We start from the raw sequence: 27,670 nt of genomic DNA, 5'->3' as shown, positions 1-27,670 counted from the left end.
TATGAAAGCAGCACGGCCTAAATTCGATCTTTGTATATGTTTTCGTCAACATGCATTTCCCTCATTTCCTGAGTTTCGCTGTTTTACACGCGGCGGCGTACACTTCGTACAAGCAGCACCTTTACGCACCGAAAATGAAGCACACCAACCGATTACTGCAGTGCATGCGAGACTGAGTTGCAAAGTCTATAGATGGGCCACTCCGGCTTTGGTTTATTAACGTGTAGTATTGTTGGATGCTCTCTGAATGTGGCCGAGCGAGCTTACTTGCACTGCGCAGCTCCGTGTAAGAATGGTTTACCTTGCTACACTGTGTAATATTTTCTCATGCAGATACGTTCTCTATCAGAAAGATCGGTCATGGAGCGATGACTGAGTGGGTGCTGTTATTGTGGTGATCAAACAGGGCACTGATGTCGGCCGTGGCCCGGGACGAGCGCATCGTGCTGGTGTGCAGCATAGCGGAGACGCATGGCCTCGACGCCCTGGCTGACCAGCTGGGACGCTTCCTGAAGGCGCTGCACCAGCACATGGAGGTATTCGTTGTAAACTGGCCGCCGGTCGTGGACTTTAAAAGTGCGCCACACTTTCTGCTCCCGGCCCTTCTTGCAAATACGCCTGCAGCTCACGCGTTGAACGGAAAAACGTGGAAGGTTCTTGACGGCTGGTGCAGCGGCAATCCGGCCAGGTGCCTCTGGGATATAGTCTTCAGGCGCTGCCCTGGAAGCTTGAGAACTCACTTGCACGTGTTACACCTAAAAAACGCCGCTACTCCAGGGAAGCTTGAAAACGTCCACTGTTGACGCCAGCACGCACACCTATTCGAAACTTTATTCCTGTTGCAGAATACCGCTCTACTTTCTGTGCCACGCGTCATGACACCCGTATCTTCCTGGTTTGAAGGAGTCTTAGGGCCGTTAGCAGGCGTAATGCCACCGCGTCAGTGCCAGCGGTCAGGGGTGGGTTGTTTAAAAAGTTGCTTGTTCCGGCGGCTTGCGCAGGACAAGCGAAGCCGCTTCGCGCGCTTCTACTTCCTGGGCGACGAGGAGCTTCTGCAGGTGCTGGGCAACCGTCCCAGCGCAGTCGAACCGCACCTGCGCAAGCTCTTCGCTGCCGTCCACAGCGTCGAGTGGGGCCCCGACTGCGTCACCGCCCTCTTCTCCCCCGAGGGCGAGCGGCTGCAACTTGAACGCCCCGTGACCCTGACTCAAGACCCCGAGGTAACCGCGTCGGTAGTGGATCGCGCGGTCACTTACCAATCGCTTGGCGTCGTGGTGTGGATTGGGCAGGAACTCAAGGGGCACAAGAATGGCCGACGCCGACCTTTGAGGGCCTGTCGCAGGCCGTCATCGTGGCTAGGCTGCCTCGATAGTACCACCGGCCCTCCAAGGGACGGAGGTAGTATCGAGGCACAAGGCGTGGCTCTGCTCCTGTGCCAGTTGCCGCAGAGAACTTGTTGCTTGGCCGTGTTCCTGCTTCCTAGGTGAAACCCATTCCCTACTTCGAGCGCCTCGAATGACCCTGTCGTCATTCAGCGGAAGATGATTAATATGGTGGATTAACAAGAATCAAATCGAAGAAGCAACTCTCCCAAAAATTGTGTTGGTGCGTTTATATGTTGCCGACTGTTGATATTTATGGCTCTCCCTTTACCCGCAGACGAAGTCATTGTAAGAGACCCCTTGTCACGAACCTTGCAGGTTTGGCTGGGCGAGCTGAGCCAGCAGATGCGGCTCACGCTTCAGGCCATGCTGCGAAGGTGCCTCGAGGACCCTACTGCGGATGTGTCGTACCCGGTGCAGGTGATTGTCCGTTTCAGTCTGAAGCCGACTGGTTTTCCTGATTACCTCTGATGCTTCCCTAAAAAACCTTAAGCACCACTATGTGTAATGAACAATAACATCGGTCTGTTCCTCTGTAAAGATCGATGTGCTACACTTTTATCGCACATTGAAATGCTATCGATTACAGCCGCTAAGGCCTTATACTTTCATACATCAACGTTTATGTTGCCCTTATTAAACTATCTCCTGAGCAAAGAATTTTTGTGAAGTGGTGAAGCCGACATTAAAACAGCTTACTGTAAAGTACTTTATTAGGATACAAGGCGTCGTGTTAATTAAATGTCCCTAGAGCCTTCCCACATTAGTATCAGCTCTGGCGCCTGAAAGAATGTCTTCCTAGCAATTCACATACGCGTAGTAGTGAGACCGCCTTTAAACGGGCTCGGGGTATAGCAGCACTGATTAACCATTTATAGGGCAATTCCCGCTTGGGATTTTCTGCAATTTCCTTTTTCTGGGTGCTAGTTTGGCTGCTCCTGCGCAAGCAGCAGCATTGTTCTAGCTCTTGATCGCTCGTTACGAACGAAATATTTATTTGAGGTGAAAGCCTTATCAGGTGGTGCCCCATAAGGTGCGAAAATCCGGAGGTGTCCGTCGTTCTAGGACTGGATAATTCCACGGATAATTTTGGCCATAACCCAAACCAAGTCTTTCGGGAGCTTTACGCAATGAAGCTTCCCCTGGGGTATGATGCGCGCCTCTAGTGGAGGCTCCGGGTTCATTTTGACCACCCAATGATGTTAGCGTGTGTCTGCATCGTAAAAACGACCACCACAGCCAGGATCGAACCCGCGTTCCTAGGCTAAGCAGCGCTTAAGCCACCGCGGCCGGTCCCAAACCAGGCGATCCTACAAGAGCAGCAATTTACGACGGCAGTCATTCCGCTGACGTCGCACACGCTCTGTGGCTATATGTTGGTAGTAAGTAAGCTCTACGGTGGACGCTGCAGGTGGTGTGCCTGGCCGAGTGGATCCGCTTCACGGGCGCGTGCGAGTCGGCCCTGGAGTCGGGCAGCCTGGCGCAGCTGCACGCCGGCGTGCGCGGCCAGCTGGCCGCCCTCATGGGTGCGCCTCGTGCCCTACTGCTGGACGCCATGCACCGCGTGGCCGTGGTCCAGGAGCTGCTGGAGCACCAGGTGTCCTCGCCGCGAGCATGGCACTGGCAGAAGCAGCTCAGGTGAGTTACCGTGCACGATTCAGCATCACGGAGATTGCAATCTATTCGGGCATAGCTATGTGCACTCCAGAGCGGGCCTAAACCGAAAACAGTTGTATGATCTCTGCATTGCCAAATTCAAGGAGGCGCCTTCAAAGACACTCTGTCACGTTGATCGGGAGGGGTGAGTGAAAGACTGGTAGATGCAGCATGATGGCGTGTCCCACAGACAATACTGGTGAGGGCGCGACATCACATATCTTCTGGTTTACTTACTATACGGTATCGGTAACGTTAAGGGAGATACGTTGTTGTTACGCCGCTAAAAAAGAAAAATTCCGTTATGTTAAGATGGCACACGGCCGTACTTGTTCATCTGTGTGTGTGAGCCTCGCGCGAGTTGAGCCTTCAGCCTGTCTTTTTTTAACTTTGTTCTTAATACAGGCCCCTGCAGGTTGATACCCAATATTCACTCCCAGAATTGCCAAACTTGTCTTTCGTCCAAACTCGTTGATTGATTGATTGATTGATTGATTGATTGTGGGGTTTAGCGCGCCGACGCAACGCAGGCGATGAGGCGCGCCGTAGTGGAGGGCTCCGGATTAATTTTTACCACCTGGGGATCTTTAACGTGCGCCGAAATCTCGTACACACGGGCGTTTTTGCTTTTCGCCTCCATCAGAAAAGCAGCCGCCGCGGCCGGGAATCGAACCCGCGACCTCGTGCTCAGCAGCGTATTGATTGATTGATTGTGGGGTTTAACGCGCCGACGCAACGCAGGCGATGAGGCGCGCCGTAGTGGAGGGCTCCGGATTAATTTTGACCACCTGGGGGTCTTTATCGTGCGCCGAAATCTCGTTCACACGGGCGTTTTTGCTTTTCGCCTCCATCAGAAAAGCGGCCGCCGCGGCCGGGAATCGAACCCGCGACCTCATGCTCAGCAGCGCAACGCCTTAGCCACTGAGCCACCGCGGCGGGTCGCTCAGCAGCGTAGCGCCTTAGCCACTGAGCCACCGCTGCGGGCTCGTCCAAACTCGTGGAGGCCGTTGCCACAGTTTGCACGGATTTTGAACGAAGTCGCCCTTTTTAAACTATTCCGCTGTCTTGGTGATAAGGCTGGCCACACTCTGAGTGCATCTTTATGGGCATCAAATTTACATCGAAAGGTAACTGTAAAGCAAAATCGGCGTCGGCAGTGAAGCAAGTGATGACGTGGCTTATAATACACTGTCTGCGAATCAGTAACCTTTATGGTTATGTCAATTACGTGTCGAAGGAGTAGCCCAGGTAAACAGAAGACCACCGCAAGTGCGCGGGTGTACATTTCCGGTTCAGGATGAAGTGAATTATGGTCGAGGGGTTGATTTAAATATTTGACAAGAGACGTGGAGTTATAAAGGAATGGGACGTCGTGGCGTGTAGTGGTATAATAAGTTATACATTGACCAGATGTGATGTTATTTTAAGTGATGTCGCCTCTTTTTCTGCCACTAACGTGATCACCTCAGTCTCAGTGACGTGCAATGAAGCATGCGATCGTGCGGAAATAGTGGATACTACAACTGAGGAGACACCGAAAAGGGCAGAGAGCTCAGGCCCCGTAATGATCTTGCAGATTTTACCTGCAAGATGGCCGGGCCGTGGTGAAGATGGTCGACGCCTCCTTCGACTACACGTACGAGTACCAGGGTAGTGCTCCCAGGCTTGTGTACACGGCGCTGACCCACAAGTGCTTCGTGTGCCTCACGCAAGGTACGCCTCGACACGGTTGTCCAGCCGAGTAGCAGACGTGTAGCCCACAGAAGCGTGTGTAAGGCGCCTGTAGTGCCTTGAAGCTGGCCGGTCGCTAGAGGGACGGAAGCTGTACTCTCAGTTTTAGCTGGGCGCGCATTCTTGACAAAGGCGGCAGACGGCGCTGTGAGGGTACGGAACCAGCTTGTAAATAATTTGTATGGGTAAACCAGCTTCACATCTTGCTTCGCCTTTTGTGAATTTCTAGTTTTGTCCGGTTGTACCTCTTCTTGCGTTAAACACGGAATGCTCTTCAAGGGAACTATAAAAGCCATATAACTGTTACGCCTAAGCATTCTCCCTGTACCCCACCACCGTTTTTGTTTTACCTGAAAGATCGCACTTTAGTAGCTCTTCACGGATTCGTCCGGCAAGAGACGAACCTTTTCTGTTTTCAAATAAAGTTTAAAGCCGGCATTTCTCCCACGCAAGCATTTTACTGCGGATTTGACGTCAGGGAAATGACAACATCACAACGTGCGGCCTGTTCCCTCCTTGAATCCTAGAGACCACACGTGAACGTGTACCACGTGGAGATGGTCAGACTACGCGGAAATTTTGTACAAACTTATTTTTTATTTGTCACCGAAACTTCTGCAGTGATCCACGAACGGATATGGTGACAGAAGGCCAAAAAACGAGATGTTGGAGAGAGCTCGTGGAGACAGCTGCATTCGGCAGTGCACAGTGATGGCTGCATTGCCGGGGAAACGACATTACGAAGCGCGGCTCGCCATCTGCCTCTGCCGACGCGCAGGTTCAGTCGCACGCCGTCTCGACTGGTCCCGTTACTCCCACTACCACTTTTGTACGCGTTATAGAATCGATTCCGCAGCCTGTGTTGGCGGCAAACGAGGAAGGTATAGGAATGGCAACGATAAAATGCCAATTCTACTGGACAACAAAAGTAGTGACAGGCAGCCAATAAAGCTGGTAAAGAGAGCTAACGTTGCCGCATAGACGGCGAGAGCGCTAACCCAGGTTGGCATGGTGTCCGTAGGACGAGCGAGAGAGAACAAACTTTATTTTTCGCAGGAGCTAAGTCCAGGTGCTAATTAGAAAGTTCAATTCACCGGATCCACCACGTAGTACTCCAGAATGTCCGTGCGGATCCGGTGCACGTGTTTGTAGAGAGCTTCCTGGGCAGCCTGGATGTTTACTGTCGGCGGGGGAGACAGCCAGAGCTCCCAGGAGGTGATGGAGGCGAGGGATGGATCAAGTGATCGCGGGGTGCAGTCCCAATAAGAATGAGGGATGGATGGGTAGGAAGAACAGGTGGGACAGGAAGGATGGCCAGGGCGCCGATAGATGCGGTGAAGAATGTTATGGGAGGTGAGTGAAGAGGTTTGAGCCTGCCGAATGAGGCACGCAACCTCACGAGTTAGACGGGAACTGGGGGGTGGGTACAGGGTACGTGACAGGCGTTGGGCGTGTAATTGGTAACGGCTGGAAGCGCGGTGTTGAGTACGAACCGTCGGCGGGTGGTACAAGGTTGGCCAGGACATGGGTGGACCCGAGTAAGGTACTCGGGTGAGCGCGTTTGCTAAGGCGTTTCCGCACATGCCAGTGTGGCCAGTAACCCAAACCAGTATGAAACGTGGCCGATGATTCGATGCAAGTATCGGAGTGACGAAGTCAGTAGTGTGTGGGTGAGTCTCATGGTGAGCGAAATTACGAAGGGCTGACTGACAGTCGTAGAAGATATATACTGGCGTGCTGGTAGGAATAGTAAGAGTAGCGTGCTCTATTGCAAGGGCAATGGCGTATTCTTCGAGAGAAGTCGAACCCGGTGGGGAAAGAAAGGAAAGCGTGGCAGTGTCTAAAGAAGGGAGTTGGAGAAATGAAGCCGTGCCCGTTAAGTTTGAGGGGATGTCGCTGGCGTCAGTAAAGTAACCGATGGAACCATGGGAGAGCAGAAAATTAATTCGTCTGGAGAGGGCCTGAACGCGCAGTGCACGACGAGCAGGGTGTCAATCAGGGTTCATGTTGCTTGGCAAAGACTCAACCCGTAAATTAGCGAAAATCACCCAAGGAGGGTGTTCTAGTGGTATGGGGGGCAGTTGCGAAGTGGGGTAGTTAAGTGTATTGAGAATAGCACTACCTTGGGCAGACGTCTGCAGGCGTTCGAGTTGGGCCTGGCGATGGCACGCGATGCGTTCTTCAAGAGTATTATATATCCCTAGTTCCAGAAGGGTGGCACTGGGGGCGTAGGAGGGTACTCCCACAGCGATGCGGTAAAGTGTGCGGGACGAGAGTTGAGATGGCGAGGGTTGCAAATATGGAATTGTGTATAGTATACGGGACATAACAAAAGCATCGATGATGCGGAGCAGGTGATGCTCGTGCAGTCCAGCTCTTCGGTTGGCGACCCGGCGGAGGAGATGGGATAGCTGAGTGATCTGATTGTGAAGTGTGCGTAGAGTCGGTACAGATCTGCCCGCATAATGTAAGGTGAGACCGAGAATCCGAAGGGTGTCAACATGCGGTATAAGGCTGCCAAAAATGTGTACCTGAGGAAGAAAGCGGTCCGGTGCTACTCCACGCTTGTTACTGACTACATGTAGAGCGGATTTTGAAGGCGAAATAGAGAGGCCGACAGACGTAACATAGCCTTGAATGACGTCACACGCTTTCTGAAGAGTGTCCTCCAGTTGGCCGGGACTGCCCTTGGTTGACCAGAGCGTAATGTCATCCGCGTATATAGAGTAGGAGACAAGGGGGATGGCATCTAATAGTCGAGGAAGCGAAGCTAAAGCAATGTTAAAAATTACCCCACCTTCCCGCGAGGGGAACCCTGTGGAGATGCGACGAATCTTGGGGGTTCACTTGGTGTTTCCGTTGGGTTGATTCTCTAATTGCGTGAAACGTGTGAGGAACGCGTATGATGTATTCTTTATTTAACACGCGGCGTAACGTTAACGATGATGGCCTTGTGGTCGCTGAAGTGTACGGGTAGTGGATGGTGAAGTAACGGGACCACCGTGCAATTTGCAGCGAAGATGTGACGCAACGTGGCGCGGCTATGACGCAACACAATACAACACAATCCACTTTAATCCAATCCAACCCAATCCAAATCCAATCCAAGCCAAACCAAGCCAAGCCAACTCAATCGAATCCAATCCAATGCCCTTCGCGAGAGAGTGTTCGCTATCAAAGAGGAGAGGGGGTAAGCGGCGGAGAGCGCAGCTCGCGTGGCGAGGAGAATGGGGGAGGGGTGTGGACGGACAACAACAACGCCGTATGGAGGGACAAGGCGAGTAAATGAGATGCAGTCGCATCTAAAAGGGTGGGTGACAGGATGGAGCCTTGGGGGGTACCAGCTGATAGATAGAACGTGGGGGAGGTAGAGCCCGGGATAGAGAAAGAAGCGGTACGGTTAGAGAGGAGCGAACGGATGTAGGTATACATGCGAGATCCGCGGTTAGTTTTGGCTAAGTTAGCGAGAATGGCAGTGTGCTAAACATTATCGAAGGCTTTATGAATGTCGAGAGCAAGGATGCCACGGAGCTGAGAGGAGCTACGAAAGCCGTAGACGTCATGGGAAATACGGAGGAGGGTATTCTGAGTGGATATGTAATGGCGAAATCCAGTTTGGGTGAAAGGGAGGGCAGAGTTGTGAGAAAGGTGCCATTCAAGGCGCGTCAACGCCATACGCTCAAGCAATTTACCGACACAAGACGTAAGCGAGATAGGGCCAAGATTTGGAAGAGTGTGTGGTTTGCCTGGTTTCGGGATCAAAATAATTTTGGAATGTTTCCAAGACGCAGGCAGTTCGCCACTGAGCCAGATGTGGTTAAAGAGAGCCACGAGTACTGAAAGTGCGCTGTCGGGAAGGTTGCGGAGTAGTTTATAAGTTATTCGATCTTCACCTGGCGTCGTATTGCGACGAAGGGTGTTGAGCGGCCGGTGCAGTTCTGTTACTGTAAAAGGCTAGTCAAGGGGGGACGGCGGGAAGTCTCGGCATGGAAGTGCAGAAGCAGGAATGTGTGTACTTGTAGGGTACATGAGTAAGCGCAGGTCCTCTGCTAGTGTGTTAGGATGTTGCTTTGTCGAAAAGAGGATGCGGGAAACAGGGTGGACCGGTGAGGAAGGTTGAATGAGCGAGCGGAGGAGCGACCAAGCCCGTCTGGTGTTCATTGTTGGATTGAGAGAGTCACAGAAATTCAACCAGTTCGAGCGAGCTAATTGATCCGCGTAGGTCTGGGCTTCTTGTATCAGGATGTTTGTTCGACGGCGCAGGCGACAGTTGGCTTTGTTCCGGTGCCAGCGGCGAATGAGTGATCGGCGCGCGTCCCAGAGGTGCACGAGATGTGGGTCTATGAAAGGGGCATCGGCTGTCGGGGCAACATATTTCGTGTTCCGATCATGATTGCGTATGAGGGCACGAAGCCAAGCGTCGGGATTAGATGGGTCAATGGTGGGGAGATCCGACAGGCGGAAACGATGCCAATCGGTGAGAGCCACGCGTGTTCCCGGACGAGGTTGGGTCCGCATGAACGGTAAACGGATTTCAATAATGGAATGGTCGCCTCCGAGGCTTTCGTGTAGGTGTGACCACGAAGGGTTGCCAGTGCCCTGGAAGAACGACAAGTCTGGGGAGGTGTCGCGAAATGCCGCATGGCGGACTTCTGACAGCGGAGCAAGACGTGCGCATCTGGACGTGCCTCACCAAAGCATGCACCAATGGATCTTCAATAATATGTTTTTCCTGCCCATTAAAGAAACAAGCAATATATTTGTTAACCAAATCTGAACAAAGCAGTGGCGTAAGTATCAGGATCTTCTCACCCATTTTCCACCTGGGCAGAAACCTCCGAACACTAGATGGCAATTTTGATCGCCATGAAGCTCTCAGAATGGGTATGCTGGGAATAAATACAAAGCGTACACACCAGGCTAAGTAATGGGACCTCCTTCAGCTTTGAGTTATTGAGGTTACACCAGTAACCACAGTAGTAACCAGAGCAATGACCAGTATTATGGTTAACCTAGCAGGGAGCTCAAAACGCAGTCACATAATTCCAGAGGGGGGGGGGGGGGAGAGATGGCAGAAGATAAAGGTGCTCAAATAAGCTCAAGAAATTTTCGCAGCGCACATTTTGTAACTAAACCCACTTGTTTGTACATGTTTTATGTTGGGGAATCCACCGAATAGCATCACGCTTGCATGTTTGATTTGCTCATTCGTCGCGTTGGAATTTGTCGCCGAGTTTTCATAGTGGCTGAGCCAGTTGCACAATAGGCACCTCTTGGCCTAAAAATAGCATCGCACCAAAATGTAGCGTCCACGACCTGTGCAGGGCTACGGCTGGGAATGGGTGGCAATCCGTACGGACCGGCAGGTACCGGAAAAACCGAATCGGTGAAGGCTCTGGGAAACGCCTTGGGACGCCAAGTGCTCGTCTTCAACTGCGACCAGGTGGGTTGCTCCTCCGGCCCGGAACGGTCGAATGCTGGGGGGCAGCCATTAGGTTAGGTTAGGGAATATTCTGCAGAGCGCTGCACGCTTTTCGTTCAAGAAATCAGAGAACGCTCCACGGTTGACTTGCTTCCCTGCTCTGTTTCTCCATCTTCGTGGCTGACGTTAAGACGGCCTGTTCTTCCGGTTCCTCAGCCGGTGCTGTGAAATCCCAGCGTCACCGTAAACATTGTACTTGTCGTTCACACGGGGGAGCAAGTTTGAACTAAACGCTGAGTACCCACGGTTGATTGCCGAGGCTAAATAGGGGAAGAAGTATTGTGTAGGCAAGCTAGCAAAAGAAATGTTTCCGGAATGATTGTGCTACAGCGTAGATATGAGAAGTGTGAGATAAGAAATCCCCGACTCTGCGGCATCCCCGCAGAGCATGGATGAGCGTTCGCTCGGCCGCCTGCTGGTGGGGCTAGCTCGCAGCGGCGCCTGGGGCTGCCTGGACGAGTTCAACCGGCTCGACGAAGGCGTGCTGTCGGCTATGGCCTCCCTCATCGGTGACATCCAGGCGGCGCTGCATCAGCGCCGGCCCAGGCTGCAGCTTCTGGGAAAGCCGGTACATGCGCTCCTCCGCTTCCCTTTCCCCCAGTGCACCGCAACTTCTTACGCATTCTAAGGCTGAATACGCGACTGGGTGTCGTGGCTGACGGGGGCAGAAAGTATTCGTTCAGTCATAACGTGAAGCGCAAAATACTGGGCTATAACACCAACTGCGATGATGTGTGTAAGCTAGTCCTTTCGGACATTAAACTTGAGCTTTTTTATTCGTTGTAGGGATAGCTCTGTTAGCTTTCCGTTTTTGTAGATTTTGAAACTAACGGCCAGGTTCGCTGCGACTCGCGGACACGACTGCGCAGGTGGACCTGGAGCCTAGCGCGGGCATCTTCATCACGATGAACCCGGCGGGCGGGCAGTACGGTGGCCGGCAGCGGCTGCCCGACAGCCTGAAGCAGCTGTTCCGCCCCGTGGCCATGGCCGAGCCAGACAGCGCCGACATTGCGCGGGCCCTGCTGCTCGCCGGAGGCTTCGACCACTCGGCGCTGCTCGCCGCACGCCTGGTGGCCGCCTTCCGACTGGCGAGGTATGTACGTGTTTCACACACCGGCCTTCCAACACGTCTCTGTTTTGCATTTATGGTTCCGGCGCACGAGACGAGGCACAGACAGGCAAGGCTAGGGTGAGTGCCAACTTCCAGCTGAATTTCACTGAAAGACGGTGAGTTATATAGTATTAACAAGACATATATCAAGAGGTACACAAAATATTATAATGAGCGAGTAAAGTTTAAGGTGATTCGATCACTGTCCCACGTTTACCCATAGTTTCAGCTCTCCTCTTAGATCTGTGTCCGGGCACACGCAGTCGGAGCACACATGACATTGCCTTGAACAGGGCACGCACAATCAGGTAGTTCGCCACACACTCAAGAGACCTTGCTTTGTCGCTTTTTTCCCTTTCCAATCCCAACAGGGTCTACAGCCTGTTTTTTAAATAAAACCATTCGTTCATTCATTCAAAATAACGGACCAACTGGTGCCACCCCACGCTTGTCAGTCCCTACTACGACCGTAACGCTACTTCTTCCTCAGCAAGGCTATTTACGTCGCTAGTCTTTTGTATATATTTTGACTGCTGTCTCTTTAGTCCTATATATTTCCCCGTCATTACAAATAATTCATTTGGAAGTTGGCGGTCATCCACGTCTTGTCTCACGGCGTATCTTTGTTCAAGGGCTGCAACTGCTGGAACCCATGCCCTTGGCGCGGTTGCTCACGCTTCTTCCCACTCCTGCAGGGAACTGCTGGTGGCGCAGCAGCACTACGACTGGGGTCTGCGGGCTCTCAAGAACGTGCTGCTGGCCTGCGGTCGCATGCGGGCCTCGTCGCCTCCCGGTTGGTTCTCGAGCACGCAGCCCTCTAAATAAAACTAAGGTGGTTGGAGTGCATAGACGCATTTTACGACGATTTCCCTGTTTTGCGGTTGCTCTGTAATACTACGAGTAATCGCGAAAATCAAAATGCTTCTGGACAATTGCATGTACCCTTGATTAACTTTTTCAATGCCGTGACCATCAAAACTGAACACGGCGTCACGTGGCTACCGGTTGCACTCGGAACCCATGTTATACGTATTTCTCTCAAAAGAGCCCTCAGCGATATCATAAGAACGGCGATATGAAGACTTCCTTGGATGGTTGCATTCTGTGCCTCGCTGTCTCCTTCTGTAGTACAAATACTAATGCCACCAGCATCATGGTATCTAGCATCCACAAGATACCATAATGTTCCCAGTAAAGGTAGGCCATTCAAACGTTACGTACGTTTAACACTGTTCGCTTTGGGACCCCTGGCTCGAATATTCCTGAAGCCTATAAAAACACATGCAACCGTAACTGTAAGTTCACTGGAGGCGACAATTCCCTACGAAATGGTTTAGCCGTCCGCACAGACCTCTACCACGCAAAAGGCGGATGATTGTCATCCCTAAGGCTTTATAAAAGGCTTTCATATAGTCTATTAAAAGGAGGGTGCTGAACCATCCCCGTAGTATAGCCGCTTCTGGGTCATGCCATAACTATGATCTGGCTGCCGGAAGCGCAAAGGTTCCAAACTTGTTTCAGTTGGCGGGAAAGCGTGAGCACGTTCAATTTTCCAAATGAGGCTGTGCTGTAATGCCCTCGAAAACCTCTCTATAGCCGAAAGGCTTTGACCGGTGCGAGTTACAACATATTTCAATTGGAAGCAGCTTGAATTTAGACGGACTCAAAAAGACGAGAAAAAACGACACTCCGTTGTCCTCGCGTGTCTTACATTTCTCGTCTTTTTGTGTTCACCTAAATTCAAGCTGCTTCCCATCCGAAATCTTTAGGATAGCAGAGGTCAGAGTGCCTGCGCTAAGCACGGTCTGCAACACTGTAGAGGACATTGCTGGGTTTGGGTATCGGGGTGACTCTTGTCTTTTTCCCCGTTTCTGGGATGTCAATCGAGGCCCACACGTCATTCTCATAAGCAAGCAAGGCAAACTTTCAGCAAGGTAGATTCCCCGGCATCAGCCAGGTTGTTGGCGGTTGCGTGCCGCAGATGGCGCAGCGGCGGATAGTGACTCTCTATCCTGGGAGCAGCGGCTTGTGGTGCGCGCTGTGCGGCAGCAGGTGCTGCCGAAGCTGTCCCTGCGTGACTGCGGTCAGCTGCAGCGGCTGCTGAGAGACCTTTTCCCGGGTGTGCCGGACGACGAGCCAGAGGAGGATCGACTGGGCGCTATCCGGGAGGCCTACGCCTACCTCAACCTCACCTGGGATGACGCTCAGGTGACCACCGCTTGGGCACCGCATTGTCAAAGCTTCTTTCAAGAGATTTCCCTCTTTTAAAGAATTAGGCTTATTCCGAACTACGTTATTCGTCTCTGTTGTTCGCCATGCTTTGGACGCAATGCCGCATTGTTACAAGCATGCACCACAGCATACAAGTTTCCCGAAATACGTTTTGAGCATAGCAGTTAACCTGGAATAGTCGCTGGCAGACGTGGTAAATGGTACCCCTTTAAAGCGTAATATTTTGCAGTACAGTACAAAGCTGATAGTTTCGTCACAAAATTCTCAACCCTTTTCCTACGAATACACAGGTGGGGGTTTTGCCAAGAGCGTACTGCAAGTAGTTTTCCAACACATCTCGTTTCGACAGATAACGGGGTAAGAAGTCGAAACAGCTGCAGGCGGTCTGGTGGAAGGAGCTAATTTTCTGTGTGTCGACAAATGGCACATACTAATGCACAAGATTCGAAGCAGTAGTAAATGTAATGTGCTTTGAATACTGACTTGCTTTCGCGCTTCCTTGCTTGATAGCTCCTCGGAAAATCAGTGAATTCGTGCAATTATTCATTGTACAAGTTTTCGGGGGTAGATAAACTATCTTCGCTTAGCTCCATCAGGTACCCTTTGCTGCGCAAATCATTTTCATACAGCTTAGGAGAAGAGAGGGACAGAGAAACACCGCGAAAACACTTCGCAGAGTAATGCCTGTGCTACATGGCAATTTTCATGAGGAGGACGAAGTTAAGGTCACTGACCAAGTCAAAGTGAAAAACACAGAGACGCTTCGGAACCCGTACGGGTTCCTTGATCACACTCAAGGTGATTACACTCACACACTCACGCACACACACACACTCATCACACTCACACACCTTGATCACATTCACGAAACGTCTCTGTTTTTCAGCTTGACTTGGGCAGTGACTGCAATTTCGTCCTCGTCATGATTCCTGACCAACTCTTGACTACATGGCAATTTTCAGTCGGCAGTTGAACGCTCACCTGGAGTTGCACCTTACGTATTTGCAATGGGGCACTGGATAGGCAATTGGATCGAGGGCCTTCAGAATACCTCTGAAACAGCCCTGTAGAACAGGTGTAAGTCCCAGAAAAGAAAACGAAAGGAACTTAGGGAAGAATCGAATGACACTCACGACCTGACGTCCCTGAGGAGTTTCCATTGAGTGCCCAACTCTGATAGGAGCCAGCCTCCTAACCCTGATCCGTTGTTCTGATAATGAAAATATTTTGTTTTTATGTATGTTTCCACTTTAAAATTCAGAGTGGTTATACGCTACTCGCCATTATTTTAGTGCGTCTTGCTAATAAATACCCTTAACTGGTGCCTTCATTTCTATCGCCACCACAGGGCTGGCGCTTGTCAGTTGCACGTCGGTCCCTGAGCTTTTTATATTTTGCAATAAAAAAACTTGATCCTTGTTCAAATGGCAAAAGCTGTACCCTGGCAGGACTGCTCGACGGTGGCATAGCACGTGTGAATCAAAAAACTGCAGGGAATCTAACGCGTGCACAAGGTGTTCTTTTTGGGAGATAAACGCGCTGCAACAGAAATCTATACATGACATTTATTTGTAGAGAGAGATAAGCGCAACGATGGGTTAAAAATGAGGAAAGATTATCTTGCTGCTTAAGCGAAATTGTTCTCCGAGTGTGGTCAAACGTGGGGATAGAAACAGACAATCAAACAACGCGAGCGACCATGTCCTTTTATATTTTTGCGCCAGAAACCAACTCCCTAGCCTTAGAAAATAGTTAATCGTATGACCACTGTTGTCTGTAGAGGAGTTGAACCAAATGTTTCTCAGTTATTCCTATTTCAATACCCTACATTTTGCGAAAACAGGGCCTCTCAGAATGGTTGGTGTTCATTCGTCGACGCCAAGGCGTTACCACGCAGGCGTTTTAAGAATAGGTTCTCGGGCCTTGTGTTTCATTGGTTGACCGCCATCTTGTTGTAAAGTTTCAACATTATGTGCGCGGAATAACAGTTGACTCCCCTATAATGCAGAGTTTGAGGTTGTTTTATTAGGCGATCATTTTGTGCCAAGTTAATAAAGCTAAGCTATGCAAATCCCACCGTCCATGACGAGGCGACTTGCGCTCACGGGTGCTCTGACCATGACCAACTTTATAACAACCATACTCTTTATCTAGTGCACAAGACATGCATAGGGTACGCGGGTAGTCCATACCCGACGGGGCATGCAGGTGCGCAAGGTGCTGGAGCTGTGGGACCAGCTTTCGGAGCGGCCGGGCGTCATGCTGGTGGGTCCTCCCGGGTCAGGAAAGACCTCTGTCTGGCGCCTACTGCTGCGAGCCCTGCAGGATGGAACCCGCATCTGGCTGCTCAGCCCGAAGTCCCTGCCCAAAGACCAGGCACGACAAACCTCTCCAGTTGTGATGCATTTGAGCATTATTCAGTGAGGGGTCATTCGCCCCTAAAAACTTGCGGCGTGCGAACTGCCGCATGATTGTCTGCCAGCGGTGGATACCTAAAAAATAGATAACGTGCCAATAAATCTATGATGGCATGTTAGGTGCTCTGGGTATTGGTCTCAGTACCGGCAGCGCTCATAAAAAAAAACACTGTGGCGGCTAGTACACAAGGTCAGGAGTGTTTAAAGGGACACTAATTGGTGGGAACAAGTTGGCCTGTATCGGTAGATTACGGTGCCGAAAACCTAAATACACCATTCCAGCAACTAGCAATTCTTTAATAAGGCAGATAACGCCAGAAACGTAAAAACAGGTGACGACGCCCTGAACGCGTTTGGGTACTACGGTTTGTGGCGCCACAAAAGATGTGAACAGCGACAGCTCATTGGAGAAGCATCTATAAAGATCCTCCTTAAACAAACAATTCCGAAGTGGTTAAGCAGGGGATAATAAATGCGCCTCAAAGCTATCCGAGGGCCGATCTAAATTTAAAAACAGACTACAGCTTTTATACATTGCGTGACAGGCTGTTTCGGTCACACTTGTCAGCTAGCTGTCATGCTCTCAGTTTCATTTTGGAGAAGGCGTGCGTCGCATAGCTCCACCCTTGTTGCCCGGGTGACCCCGGCCCACGTACGAGGACCACTCGACACGGCTGCCGGAAAGAGTGTTGATTTCAGGCTAGGTTCGCGCTAAAGAAGTTTATTCTCTCTCACGCGAGAGAGAGAATGGAATATGAGATGGTTGTCATTACAGACGAGTGTCGCGGAGCGACCACCTCGTTGCGGTTGAGCCACCAGTGAACCAAGCCGTCAGATACCCTGATGGAACGTTTTAATGGTGATGACTGACAAATTTACAATGATGACGACACTGGTGCACGCTCTGCTGGGCGCGATCTGCGGATGCAAGAGCGCACGGTCTTTTCTTCCCCCTCGTCTCGTGCTAGTCTCCAACAACGAGGTGAGGTGAAGGCGCCCGCCAGACAGGCGCGACAACGCGCCGGGAAGCCGCACTTAATTACGATATTCGACACGGCACTTGTCGCATCACAAGAGGCTTCACTCACGGCCGGCTCGATGGGATACGGGTGGCCGGTGCAAGCGTGCACAGAAGCCGCTCAAGCGTTCAAAAGCATTTCTCGTTCCCTCGGTGACAAATCATGAAAGTCGTAGCCAGCCTCCTTGCAATGGCCTAAGAAACGTTGCCGCGTCGGTCATGGCTTTTTGACTAAAAAGCTACTTTTGCGAGCGTGAGAGCATGTAACGCCGACCATTTACGCTCTAGACCACACCGGCGCCTCACTCCTATAGTTTGTGATGCCATAGCTACGGCACGAATAAAATCAAAGAGAGACGGGAGAAAGAAATACCCATTATATTTTCTTTTATTCTCCGCAAGTAACGCATCGTTTCTCGTCTACCAAAGGCGAGGGAGCTACGAAACGTATGGTCTTTCAGTTAAGACAAAATTTTTTTGTATCCCTTTAATAAGAATCAAGCCTGAGCTTGCGCCACCTCGTAAGATAACCACTTTAGGTGTGGGCACGGGATAGCTGAAGCCGCTACATCAAAGAACCAATCCCTGCAGCCGCTATTGCCTAAAACTCGGGATAACAACAAAGCTAAGCGAAACCATCTGACGAATTGAACTTTGTGCTTCTTTGAAAGGCCTGTCACAATGCCTAAATGAGCTTGAAAGAGAACGCGCTTTCCATACAAAAGCCTTCCTGCCTTTTATGTCATGGGCCGCTGACATACAGGTAATTACTCGCGGAATAGACCTGCCAACGTGCCAAGACGCGTTGTCCTCACTAAAGTGCTTATATTAGTTTAATCAGTAGTGAGAAAACACGAGCTAGCCTATGTCTAGGAACCATGCCATGCCTGCTAACACCCAGAAAGGTGAACGTTGTCCACATGGCTACGACAACCGCCATGGTGGCTCAGTGGCTAAGGCGTTGTGCTGCTGAGCACGAGGTCGTGGGTTCGATTCCCGGTCGTGGCGGCCGCTTTTCTGATGGGGGCGAAAAGCGAAAACGCCCGTGTGACGAGATTTGGGTGAACGTTGAAGATCCCTGAATGGTGAAAATTCATCAGAAGCCCTCCACTACGGCGCTCCTCATAGCCAAGGTCTCGCTTCGGCGCGTTAAACCCAACAATCAATCAATCAATCAATCAATCAATCAATCAATCAATCAATCAATCAATCAATCAATCAATCAATCAATCAATCAATCAATCAAATCAAATCAACGTTTGCCCACGCAGTTGCTGGGCTACGTGCACCCGGACACGAGGGAGTGGTGCGACGGAGTCCTGACGTCCAGTGCGCGCGAGGTGGCTGCCGAACCGCAAGGTGAGTCCCGCAATCAGTCCATCTTAAAAGGCATTCGTGCAATGTCTACAGCCGTAGCAGATCGTGCTTACCAGAGGAGAGCTTTGTTTTCGGCTGGACCAAAACACTGCAAAGATGCACGATTGAAAATCGAAGGTTAGTTTCGCGCTTAAAATAGCTGAATCAGAGACAAGCACATGCCCCCCAAATAATTGCGCATTTCCACACAGGTACTCGGAGACAACCGACACAGGTAAAAATATTAAGAAAGTGCCCCTACCGTTCCTCACCTTTACACATCTTGCGTCATTAGTGGCGTTACTTGCAGAGCAAAGCAGTTTATTATGTGCGAATGTATTCATCTCTTATTGTTGCAGGAACATTGAAAAGCATATTTCTGGAAATGATCATGTGCGGCAAATAGAAAACATTCTATGGACACCTCCACCGCGACGCATGCCTTCATTGCCAAATTTAACATTTCGAGTAACACTGGGCATATTTTTTCAGTAGAAATGGTACGGTGCATAAATAACTCTAGGAGGTCCCATAGTCATAGACTGGGGAGGGACCTCCTACCAACAAGTACGAACGAAAAGTACACCAAACGCGGTTAACAGCAGTAACAATCCTGAAAAAAACACGAAGAACATGATTACACAATCAAGCCAAATATTGTTACTAAAAATCAGAAGTATTATACAAAAAGGTAATTAAAGGGGGATATTCATCTACATACCACATATACAAGTACATAATAACAATCGTTAGGCCAAAATGATCCCGCGAAGCTGCTTCTTAAAAGAATGAATTGAAGCAGATGATTTGATGGTTGGGGGTATTGAATTCCAGAATGAAGTCACCAAAAAGTTCGCAGTTAGTTTGCCGTAGTTAGTCCTACATTTTGGTAAGAGATAATTTTTGTGGTGTGAGAATCGAGTGCGATCAGAATGCGGGTTTTGATCTTTAGATATTAACGAAATGGGTAAGTTTCTTTTAATTAAGGTCATTAATGTATGCAAGAAATAAAATGGGTCCAAAATTGAACCTTGTGGTACTCCAATGTTGGTTAGTCTAGTACAAGAAATAGTATCAGAAATAGAGACCGCGTGCTTTCGATCACGTAAGTAATTGTGTATTAGGGAAAGCGCTGGACCACATACACCTAACGCATTTAATTTAGCAAAAAGTATATCGTGATTTAAAGAATCGAACGCTTTAGAAAAATCAACAAACAGGGCACCGGCGAATTTAGCTTCGTCAATGGCTGTTTTAAGATGATCAGTTATAGTAACAAGAGCTAATTCAGTAGAGTAACCAGGTCGAAAGCCAAGTTTATTAGATGACAGAATACTAAATTTTGAGAAATAGCAGGTTAAACGACTAACAAACAGATTTTCAATTAGTCTGCTGAAGAACGACAAAATATCAATTGGGCGATAGTTTGATAATGATGTCTTCTTACCCTTTTTGAAAACAGGAATAATTTTGGCTATCTTTAGGCAACAAGGAAAAACGCCAGTTTTGAAAACTATGTTTATTATGTGAGAAAGCGCGTTACTGATAAGATGTGCTATAAGCTTTATAAGCGAAGAATTAAAGTTGTCTAAGCCAGCACCTGTATTTTTTAGAGTGAGAATGGTCATGCGCACTTCATCTGGGGAAACAGGTCTCAGAAAGAAACTGTGTGGCAGACGATGATAAGCGTCGGCAGTTGGAAGCGAAAAATGTGGCTGATCAGGATAGAAGGCAGCTACGAAGGCATTGGCAATGGCTGACGGATTATTTAACATTTGCTCACCAACCTGAATAGCAGTGTTAGGGGGGTTTGACGGTGCCTCATTTAAAAATTCATTAATTATTTTCCACTGTTTTCTTGAATCGTTGCCAGCACGCTCGATTTCTTTTTCATAATAGTTCTTTTAGCGTTTTTAAGAAGCCTACCCAAAATATTAGAATAGCACTTGTAACGCGCCAGCAGGGTCAAATTGAATGGCTTCTTTTTTGTTTTTTTATAAAGATTATCTTTCCTGCGCACGCATTTTAGAAGACTATCGGTCATCCATGGACATCGAGGTGAAGCAAACCTTTTCCTGCTCGTTGTTATTGTGGTCGACTGAGAAATAGCGTTAGAAATTATGTTAAAAAATGTTTCAAAAGCGAGTTCAGGATCATTTTGTGCCGTAACAGGGCACCAATCAGAATTAGCAATTTTGTTAAGAAATGAAGCTTTGTCTATAATATTTCTTTAAACATGCAAATCCGGATGTTTGACATTGCACTCTATTCGCACAAATATTGGGTAATGATCCGTTAATGAAACTTCAATGACACCAGATCCAGGAGTAACCAAAAGGTTGGACAATGCGTGATCAATTAATGGGTCCTGTCCTGTAATATTCCGTCGAGTCGGTATAGATATAAGTGATTCGAGGCCATGTCCATTCAAAGTATCTGTATAAGCAGCATGCAAAGAATTCCTAATGTCTAACAGATTATTGTTGATTGCAACATTTGCAACATTTAGGCACTATACAGACGCCCCTACCCTTCCCATTTCAAAACAAAATAAAAATACCAGGTCAATTCAAAAAGACGGTTGATCAGGTCTTTGATGCATATATTTAATCGATCGCGAAGACACTCAGCGCCGGCGATTCTTTGCCTAGTTTAATTAGGCGAGTCTGTATGACGAATACAAGTTTATTACCACCGACCTTAACTACGTCGAGGACACCATGGACCAATCGAAGTGAGACACACAAAAAGTAGAACACTACACCTAGGGGCTGGGATTGGCTGGGCGAACAAAAGCACATTGTGGTGTAGTCATTCGGGGTGGTGTCAAGGTTTTGTGAACGAGACATCAACTGTGCGTGTAAAATTCCTTTTTCTAGCAGTTAAAGGGACTATGCAACACTGCCGATAAAAGCTCAAGAGTGAAAGCATTTGTCGCGCATGGAAGCATTGCGAAAGCTATAGTTATCGCCAGCCCGGAGCGGCCTCGCATGATTTGCTGCTCGCAGCAGATAGGCCTTCCATTCCTTCTGTGATTTTGTGGCTTCGTGAATATAATCTCGGTTTCATAAGAGTACTGTTTACGGAAGCCATGTTGAGCAGGCGTAATGAAATATTGCTCTTGAAGAAACATGATAAGGTGAGTGGCGATACTTTTCTTATCTTGGATGTACTTTTATTTTACATGAAACGTACGCAAGGTTTCCTTTGCGCTAAAAAAATGAACCAACCGTGCCGTCGGTGGTAAAATGTCGTAGAGACTTTTATGGTGGAAGTGGGTTTTTTTTTTGTGTTAGTACATTCCCCGTTATCTAAAATCAGCTTTTAAAACCAACGCCCCGAAAACCGGCGTGAAAATTTAACCCTAACATACCTACGGTCGTCATCATATCAAACCCGGTGTTTATATATCAAACCCCGTATTTTGCCAGTGCGCGGTCTGCTTCAACATACTCTCCGGTACCAGGAATCGTCGGCTTAATGTTGTTGTGTCTATTCGTCATGGATAGCCCTAGAAATCAAAGGTGATGAACTAAACATGGCATTTTTTCGCAGTTTATCTGCCTTCTGTAAATTTTTAGCGCAGTTTGTCAGCATGCGAATGCTCGCGGCAACGCAGGCGTCTCGTGCTGGATCGTCTGCGACGGCGACGTGGACCCTGAGTGGGTGGAGTCGCTGAACTCTGTGCTCGACGACAACCGTCTGCTCACGCTGGCCTCGGGCGAGCGCATCCAGTTCGGGCCGAACGTCCACTTTGTCTTCGAGACAGACAGCCTCCAGGCGGCCTCGCCGGCCACTGTGTCTCGCGTGGGCATGGTCTTTCTCAGGTATCGTGACTCCTCGCTTCTTATCTCAGCCCTCATGCAACGGGAGAGGTCGCTGAGCGAACGGGAAGCTCGACTCTATATAAAAAATTCAACCAAATGCGCGCAATTTTCATTCTGAGCAAACCAATGTATGAAATCTAAACTTTACAACAGCCCGTGAAACACGCTCATGAACACATTGAATTTCCCATCATAAAATATCTCAAAAAGACAACACAGATTTTGTGGTGGTGTTATGCATGCTGATAATATTCTGATAATTGATACTATTTTGTAATTACGGTGTTCATATTGCGAAATAGAAGTTGCGAAATAGGGGTCGGCGGTGGCGAGGAGTAGCCGCAAATCGGCGCTGAGTAATGCGACTTCACCGGAATGAAAACAGGGGAGGGGGGCGGGGGGGTTAGTCATATACTGCGTCGCAGTTAAATCAGCGACGTATGTCTTAGCTCTAAAAAGAACAAATAGATGGCTGTTGCACTCAAACAACATGGGCGCGCTTAGTGGAACACATCGCAAAAATTAACGGACCAATTAGAGTCCAACTTACAATACAGGGAGCTACGAAAAGACGGCAAGCATTGTATACGCGGCATCGACCGCTTAGAACTGCGGCGGACTGGAACCACGATGGCTTCAATAAACTGGTGTAGACGTGACTATATGTGCTTGAAATATCATCTCTTGCAAATTGCAATTGAAGATTTTTTGTTATTTCTCTAATGAAGTTTAGTATGCTGACATTCTGACACTACTACCGTGCAACGATTTGGTTACCGAAATTCACTTTCAGGTCCTTTTGCACTCGTTTGTGTAACCCTGCGGGCTCTGCCGCAGTAGAAAATTCAGTGTCATTGCATTTGTTTTAAAACTTTTGAAACTGAATTTGTAAATTATCTGCAGCAATTGAATGAAAATAAAATCGGCAAAAATATACGTTCAGCCTTGCGGACGAGCGTGCCTTTATTTCTTTCAAAATATCTGAATTCAAGTTGAACCACTTTTTGGCACCGCAAGTCTCCAATACATATCCTTGTTATGACGCCTGGGGTTGACAGAATCCACAGGGAAATTTCGGGTCCCCCTGTGAATAAAGCATCGACGAGAAAGTCGTGAAACTCCGAAAAGTTAGCGCCGTATTCGCAGGCAAAGGCGGTGTTCTGTAATGTTGGTTGTCAAAGGGACTTTAAAGTGTAAAAGCACGTTGGCCTAAATTGTTATATTAGAGTGTCGTGAATGCAAATGAACCACTGCCGGCAGAAGTGAGTAGTCGCTTATATAAAATGCCAAAAACGCTAAAACAGTAATCGTCGCCTTACATAAAGTCCTTCCAAACAGTCATGCTACCACGAATAGTAAATGCGAAACGGTATTGATGGAGCTTTTCTATGCGTCTTTCTCTAACCAACACTGTGCAGGGACATGTAAAAGTAGAATAAATGCATGCAAAATCTTTTTTTTCAGTACGTACTTTTTAAAAGGCGGTAAACCTCACCTAGTAAACATTACACAGTTGGATACCTCACCACAGGCTTTGTTTCAGTTTCAACATCGTTAAATGTTAACAGTCCGCCTTGCGCTGTAGCGCAGCAAAAATAACCCTCATAAACCAGTTTTAGCTCCCAAGTATGCTATAATTTGGTATAAGTTGGTATTTGTATACACAAAATCAGCCGTGCAGACGGGCTTTCAGAAAACACGCATCAACAAATTAAAAGGAAGGGAGCGCTTGTAGTTGGACAATGTGTGTACCGCATGAAATACTCCGGCTCGTAAAAATTTGCCATAATGGGCTTCCAAGCTAGAAGCACTGCCGCTCCACCCACTCACAGGCTGTGGCTGGAATATGCAAAGAAGGCAACATTTATATTGCTACTATGTGTATAAAACCGTTAATCAGGCTTCACATGTAAGCGACTGCTAATTTTTATTGATCACAATTTTCTTTTCCTTTACAAAAACCCACTCTTCTCAGGGGACTTCATATTTTGAGCAAGCGAATAATACTACATTACAATTAGCAAAATATATTTATTATTTTTCTTGTGATACTTCATAAATCTATAGCACTAGGCACATTTCCTAACAAGGACTTGTCGGTGAAAATGGGGGCTAAATTTTTGTTAATAATTTGGCTGACCTGATGTGCTTCTTGAAGTTGTCCTTATCCTGTCCGTGCTTGCTGAGTGCATGCCAGCAGTCTGATTCTAAATGTCCCTGATGCAGCGCTGAGAGTAGCCCCGTCCGAGGTCTCGTCTCATCTTGGCTTCGAGAGCAGGATGATGAAGCGACGGCGGCTCTGGTGGAAGAGCACTTCGGCCGTGCCCTGCACTGGACCCTCGAACTGGTACTGCTAATCCTGGCATGGATATGAAGCATGAAATAACTCTCGTTCCATTCCTGATACTTCCTTGCGTACGAATAAGTATGCGGAAGGTCGAGTCTGTGCTTCTAACCTGGGTCAAAAATTTATACCAGAGCAAAGGCCGTGAACCTCACAAGTTGAGCAAAGCGAAGTGTGTCTGGAGTGCGTCCAACGCGGTCGACAGCTCCCCCACGGTTTTCTACAGTCGTAGGGTGTTTATGTTTGTGTGACCACTGACACGAGCACACGTGAGTTACTACCGCCTTTCGCCAATTACACCGTGGCAGTATATGGAGACAACGCAAAGGTTGTTTTGGAACTTAAAGCCTTTCGGGAGAGGTATCACGCCAGTGTGCACCCCCGCTTCTCGTAAGCGCCTCGAACGAATCGCACCTTCCGCTTCTCCTCCTTTTTGTGTATTTATTACTACTTGAGTTTTCTTTTTCCTTTTTTCAGTTGGGGAATGTTTTCTTTGGGCAGGTGCGCGAGAACGTAGTCAGCCAGGATTGTGCGCCTTACCGTTATACTGGCATTGTATGGTTGCGAATCTGAAAACAACTCGCATGCCAGTTTGTGACGAGCAGTATTACCGCAAATATTTTCTTTTGTAAAGCGTTAAAAGTAACGGCAACAAAATTTGAAGTCACCGAGGAAAGAGGAGACGGGAAAGAAAGGTTAGCCAGGTGTAGAGCCCGGTTTGCTACCCTGCTCTTGGGGAATGGGGTTCAGGGGATAAAAGAACTTCAGATTCCAGTGACGACATCCTGCTACAGTAATGCAGAAGCGAGGGAGGTCGCCTTCAGCCAGTTTCCCAGCTGAACGACACCGGTTTCTAGATGGTTTCGACGAGGTTTCGCTGCACGTTCAAGAAGATCGGTTAGCGCCGACGCACAACGGGTCTACATAGAAAATTTATTGCATCTTTTGAAATACGCTGCAAATTTCGTCCAAAAGATTGATTGATTGATTGATTGATTGATTGATTGATTGATTGATTGATTGATTGATTGATTGATTGATTGATTGATTGATTGATTGATTGATTGATTGATTGATTGATTGATTGATTGATTGATTGATTGTAGGGTTTAACGCGCCGACGCAACGCAGGCGATGAGGCGCGCCGTAGTGGAGGGCTCGGGTTAATTTTGACCACCTGGGGAAAATCTCGTACATACGGGCATTTGTGCTTTTCGTGTCCAGCAGAAAAGCGGCCGCTGCGGCCGGGGATCGAACCTGCGTCCAAAATAAACTACTCGAGTAAGAAATGCTACTGGAAGTTGCCCAACGACCTCTACTCCACCATTGTTGCTATAAGTGTGAGCACCCTTCATTTTTTTTCGAAGTGATAACCTTTGGACATCACCTTGGAGGTGATGTCCAAACGCTATGACGTGTCTTTCTCGTTCTGAGCAAGTGTTGCCACGATTACGGCGAACGCTGGAGTTCTTTATTTTTTTTTGTCAATCATGATCAATCTCTCGAAACGGATATGCTTGGCTTGACAACCGTGCGCCGGGCACGCTGGGCGGTCGCCGTGATGCACGCGCTCACGTGCGCTCGGAATTTTCTTGGTATTTTTAACCACTGACACGCAAAATAACCATCTGCCAAACAGCTTCGCTGTTAATAAATTATTTGTTGAAATTTCCGCAAAGGGAATGGAGCGTTAGAAAGGTTGAATCCCGAACGAACATCTAGAGATCAAGAAGTGTACGCGTGCGCAGAAGGAGTCTGTCCTGGAGACGTGTGCCGTGGCAGTGGCACGGACAAGCCTGCAGTACCTGCGGGGCGCCATGGGAAGCAAAGCCGAGTCTGCTGTGGCGCTGGCCAGGGGTCTTTCCGCTGGACTCGCTTCCAGCGCCAGGGACAAGGTCACGGCTCGGGTGGGTGATACCGTATGCACACTCCGTCGCGCACTACTTGGTTTGTAGTTGCGAATAGCACAAAGAGGGGGGGGGGGGGGTTAAGCTTCCTTTATTCCAGGTGCAGCAATTTTTATTAAGTCTTGGGTGTTCGCTATATTTCAAACCTCTTAAATGCTCCCATGAATTTTGAACGAGCTGCACACATTGCCAAGGCCGCCACATTCATTGCTCACATTGTTGTTTCGTTCTGGCGGAACACTCGTAGCAAAAATTTTTTCAAAAATAAATACACAAAGACTGAAATATATTTTTCTTGCTCTCCTCCACTTTCCTCATTAATCTCGTTTTTTTTCGTTGTTGTCACGTTCATTTTACATTACTGCCGAGCTTGAAAGTGGTCTTTTTGCTCGAATATATACTTTGGTTCCCCTTTTGGATGAATGGCGATGCATTACATTTCACTGTTGAATATATGCGGCATGCTTTGCCGGATGTATCTTTGACACTTACGACACGCTTACTGCGCAGGTCTTTTCCTGGATGGATGTGACAGCACCGGATGCAAGCCGTCCCTCCAACTGCTACTGGGACCGAAGGGCTTCAAGGCTGGTAAAGTACGAACAAGGGGTGAGTGTCTCCCGCCTTGACATTACGTCCCGCTGCTGGTGGGGAAGATGTTTTATTAAGAGGAGAGATCAAGGAGACAAGGGTTCTGACGCCGAATGAGCATTCTTTCTCTCCTTAGCAAGCTGGCCGGCCTCTTCCACTTTCTTTCAAACATTTCAAAAAATACAAAATGAAAAAATGCCAAACTACTACCCGAATGCCTTCCTCGGCTTTCCTATCTGTTTCAGTTCAAGGAGCTCCACATTCCCCATTCTGATTCTCTAAATGCATAGAAGTGACTCGGCTCTGGCGGTCTTGGTGCCATAGGTAGTATAACCGCTCCCGACCGCTCCCGACACGTCGTAGACTCTCGAGTCTGAGCCAGGAGGTTGAAAGAAGGTCCTCATCTCTAGGCAAGAGGCAGTACTGTTCAGACAATTGCAAGTGCGTGCGACGTGGACCCCTGTATGGGCGAAACACGTCCACCCGAACTACAGCCGAGTGATGTGTGTGTGCTGTGCAGTGCTAGTCGCGCTACTATGGCGCACATGCTATGGAAATGTGCTGTGACTCCGGACCCAACAGACGTGCTTCCACCCCATCTTGCTCGTGCGGTGAG

At 48.7% G+C, this 27,670-nt stretch overlaps 2 protein-coding genes across 2 annotated transcripts; both read left to right on the top strand.

Moving 5' to 3' along the window:
- The first annotated feature begins 413 nt into the window (after window positions 1–413).
- Window positions 414–3,024, top strand: LOC144168194 (cytoplasmic dynein 2 heavy chain 1-like). Its single transcript, XM_077697229.1, has 4 exons — window positions 414–536; window positions 1,002–1,220; window positions 1,701–1,802; window positions 2,794–3,024. Exons 1-4 carry the CDS (start codon window positions 414–416, stop codon window positions 3,022–3,024), a joined length of 675 nt encoding a protein of 224 aa, XP_077553355.1.
- Window positions 3,025–4,617: 1,593 nt separating this feature from the next.
- On the top strand, window positions 4,618–27,387 carry LOC144168193 (cytoplasmic dynein 2 heavy chain 1-like). Its single transcript, XM_077697228.1, has 13 exons — window positions 4,618–4,751; window positions 10,094–10,212; window positions 10,637–10,819; window positions 11,121–11,344; window positions 12,058–12,155; window positions 13,344–13,570; window positions 15,803–15,970; window positions 18,301–18,388; window positions 22,005–22,212; window positions 24,439–24,559; window positions 26,305–26,463; window positions 26,974–27,072; window positions 27,379–27,387. Exons 1-13 carry the CDS (start codon window positions 4,649–4,651, stop codon window positions 27,385–27,387), a joined length of 1,806 nt encoding a protein of 601 aa, XP_077553354.1. The 5' UTR covers window positions 4,618–4,648.
- The last annotated feature ends 283 nt before the right edge of the window (window positions 27,388–27,670 follow it).

Source organism: Haemaphysalis longicornis, unplaced genomic scaffold (assembly GCF_048455015.1).
Source record: "Haemaphysalis longicornis isolate Haplotype H1 unplaced genomic scaffold, Haemaphysalis longicornis Haplotype H1 scaffold_2, whole genome shotgun sequence".
NCBI classification, from domain to species: Eukaryota; Metazoa; Arthropoda; class Arachnida; order Ixodida; family Ixodidae; genus Haemaphysalis; species Haemaphysalis longicornis.
The sequence above is the reverse complement of the archived record's forward strand: the minus strand, read 5'-3'. Positions and strand labels throughout refer to the sequence as shown.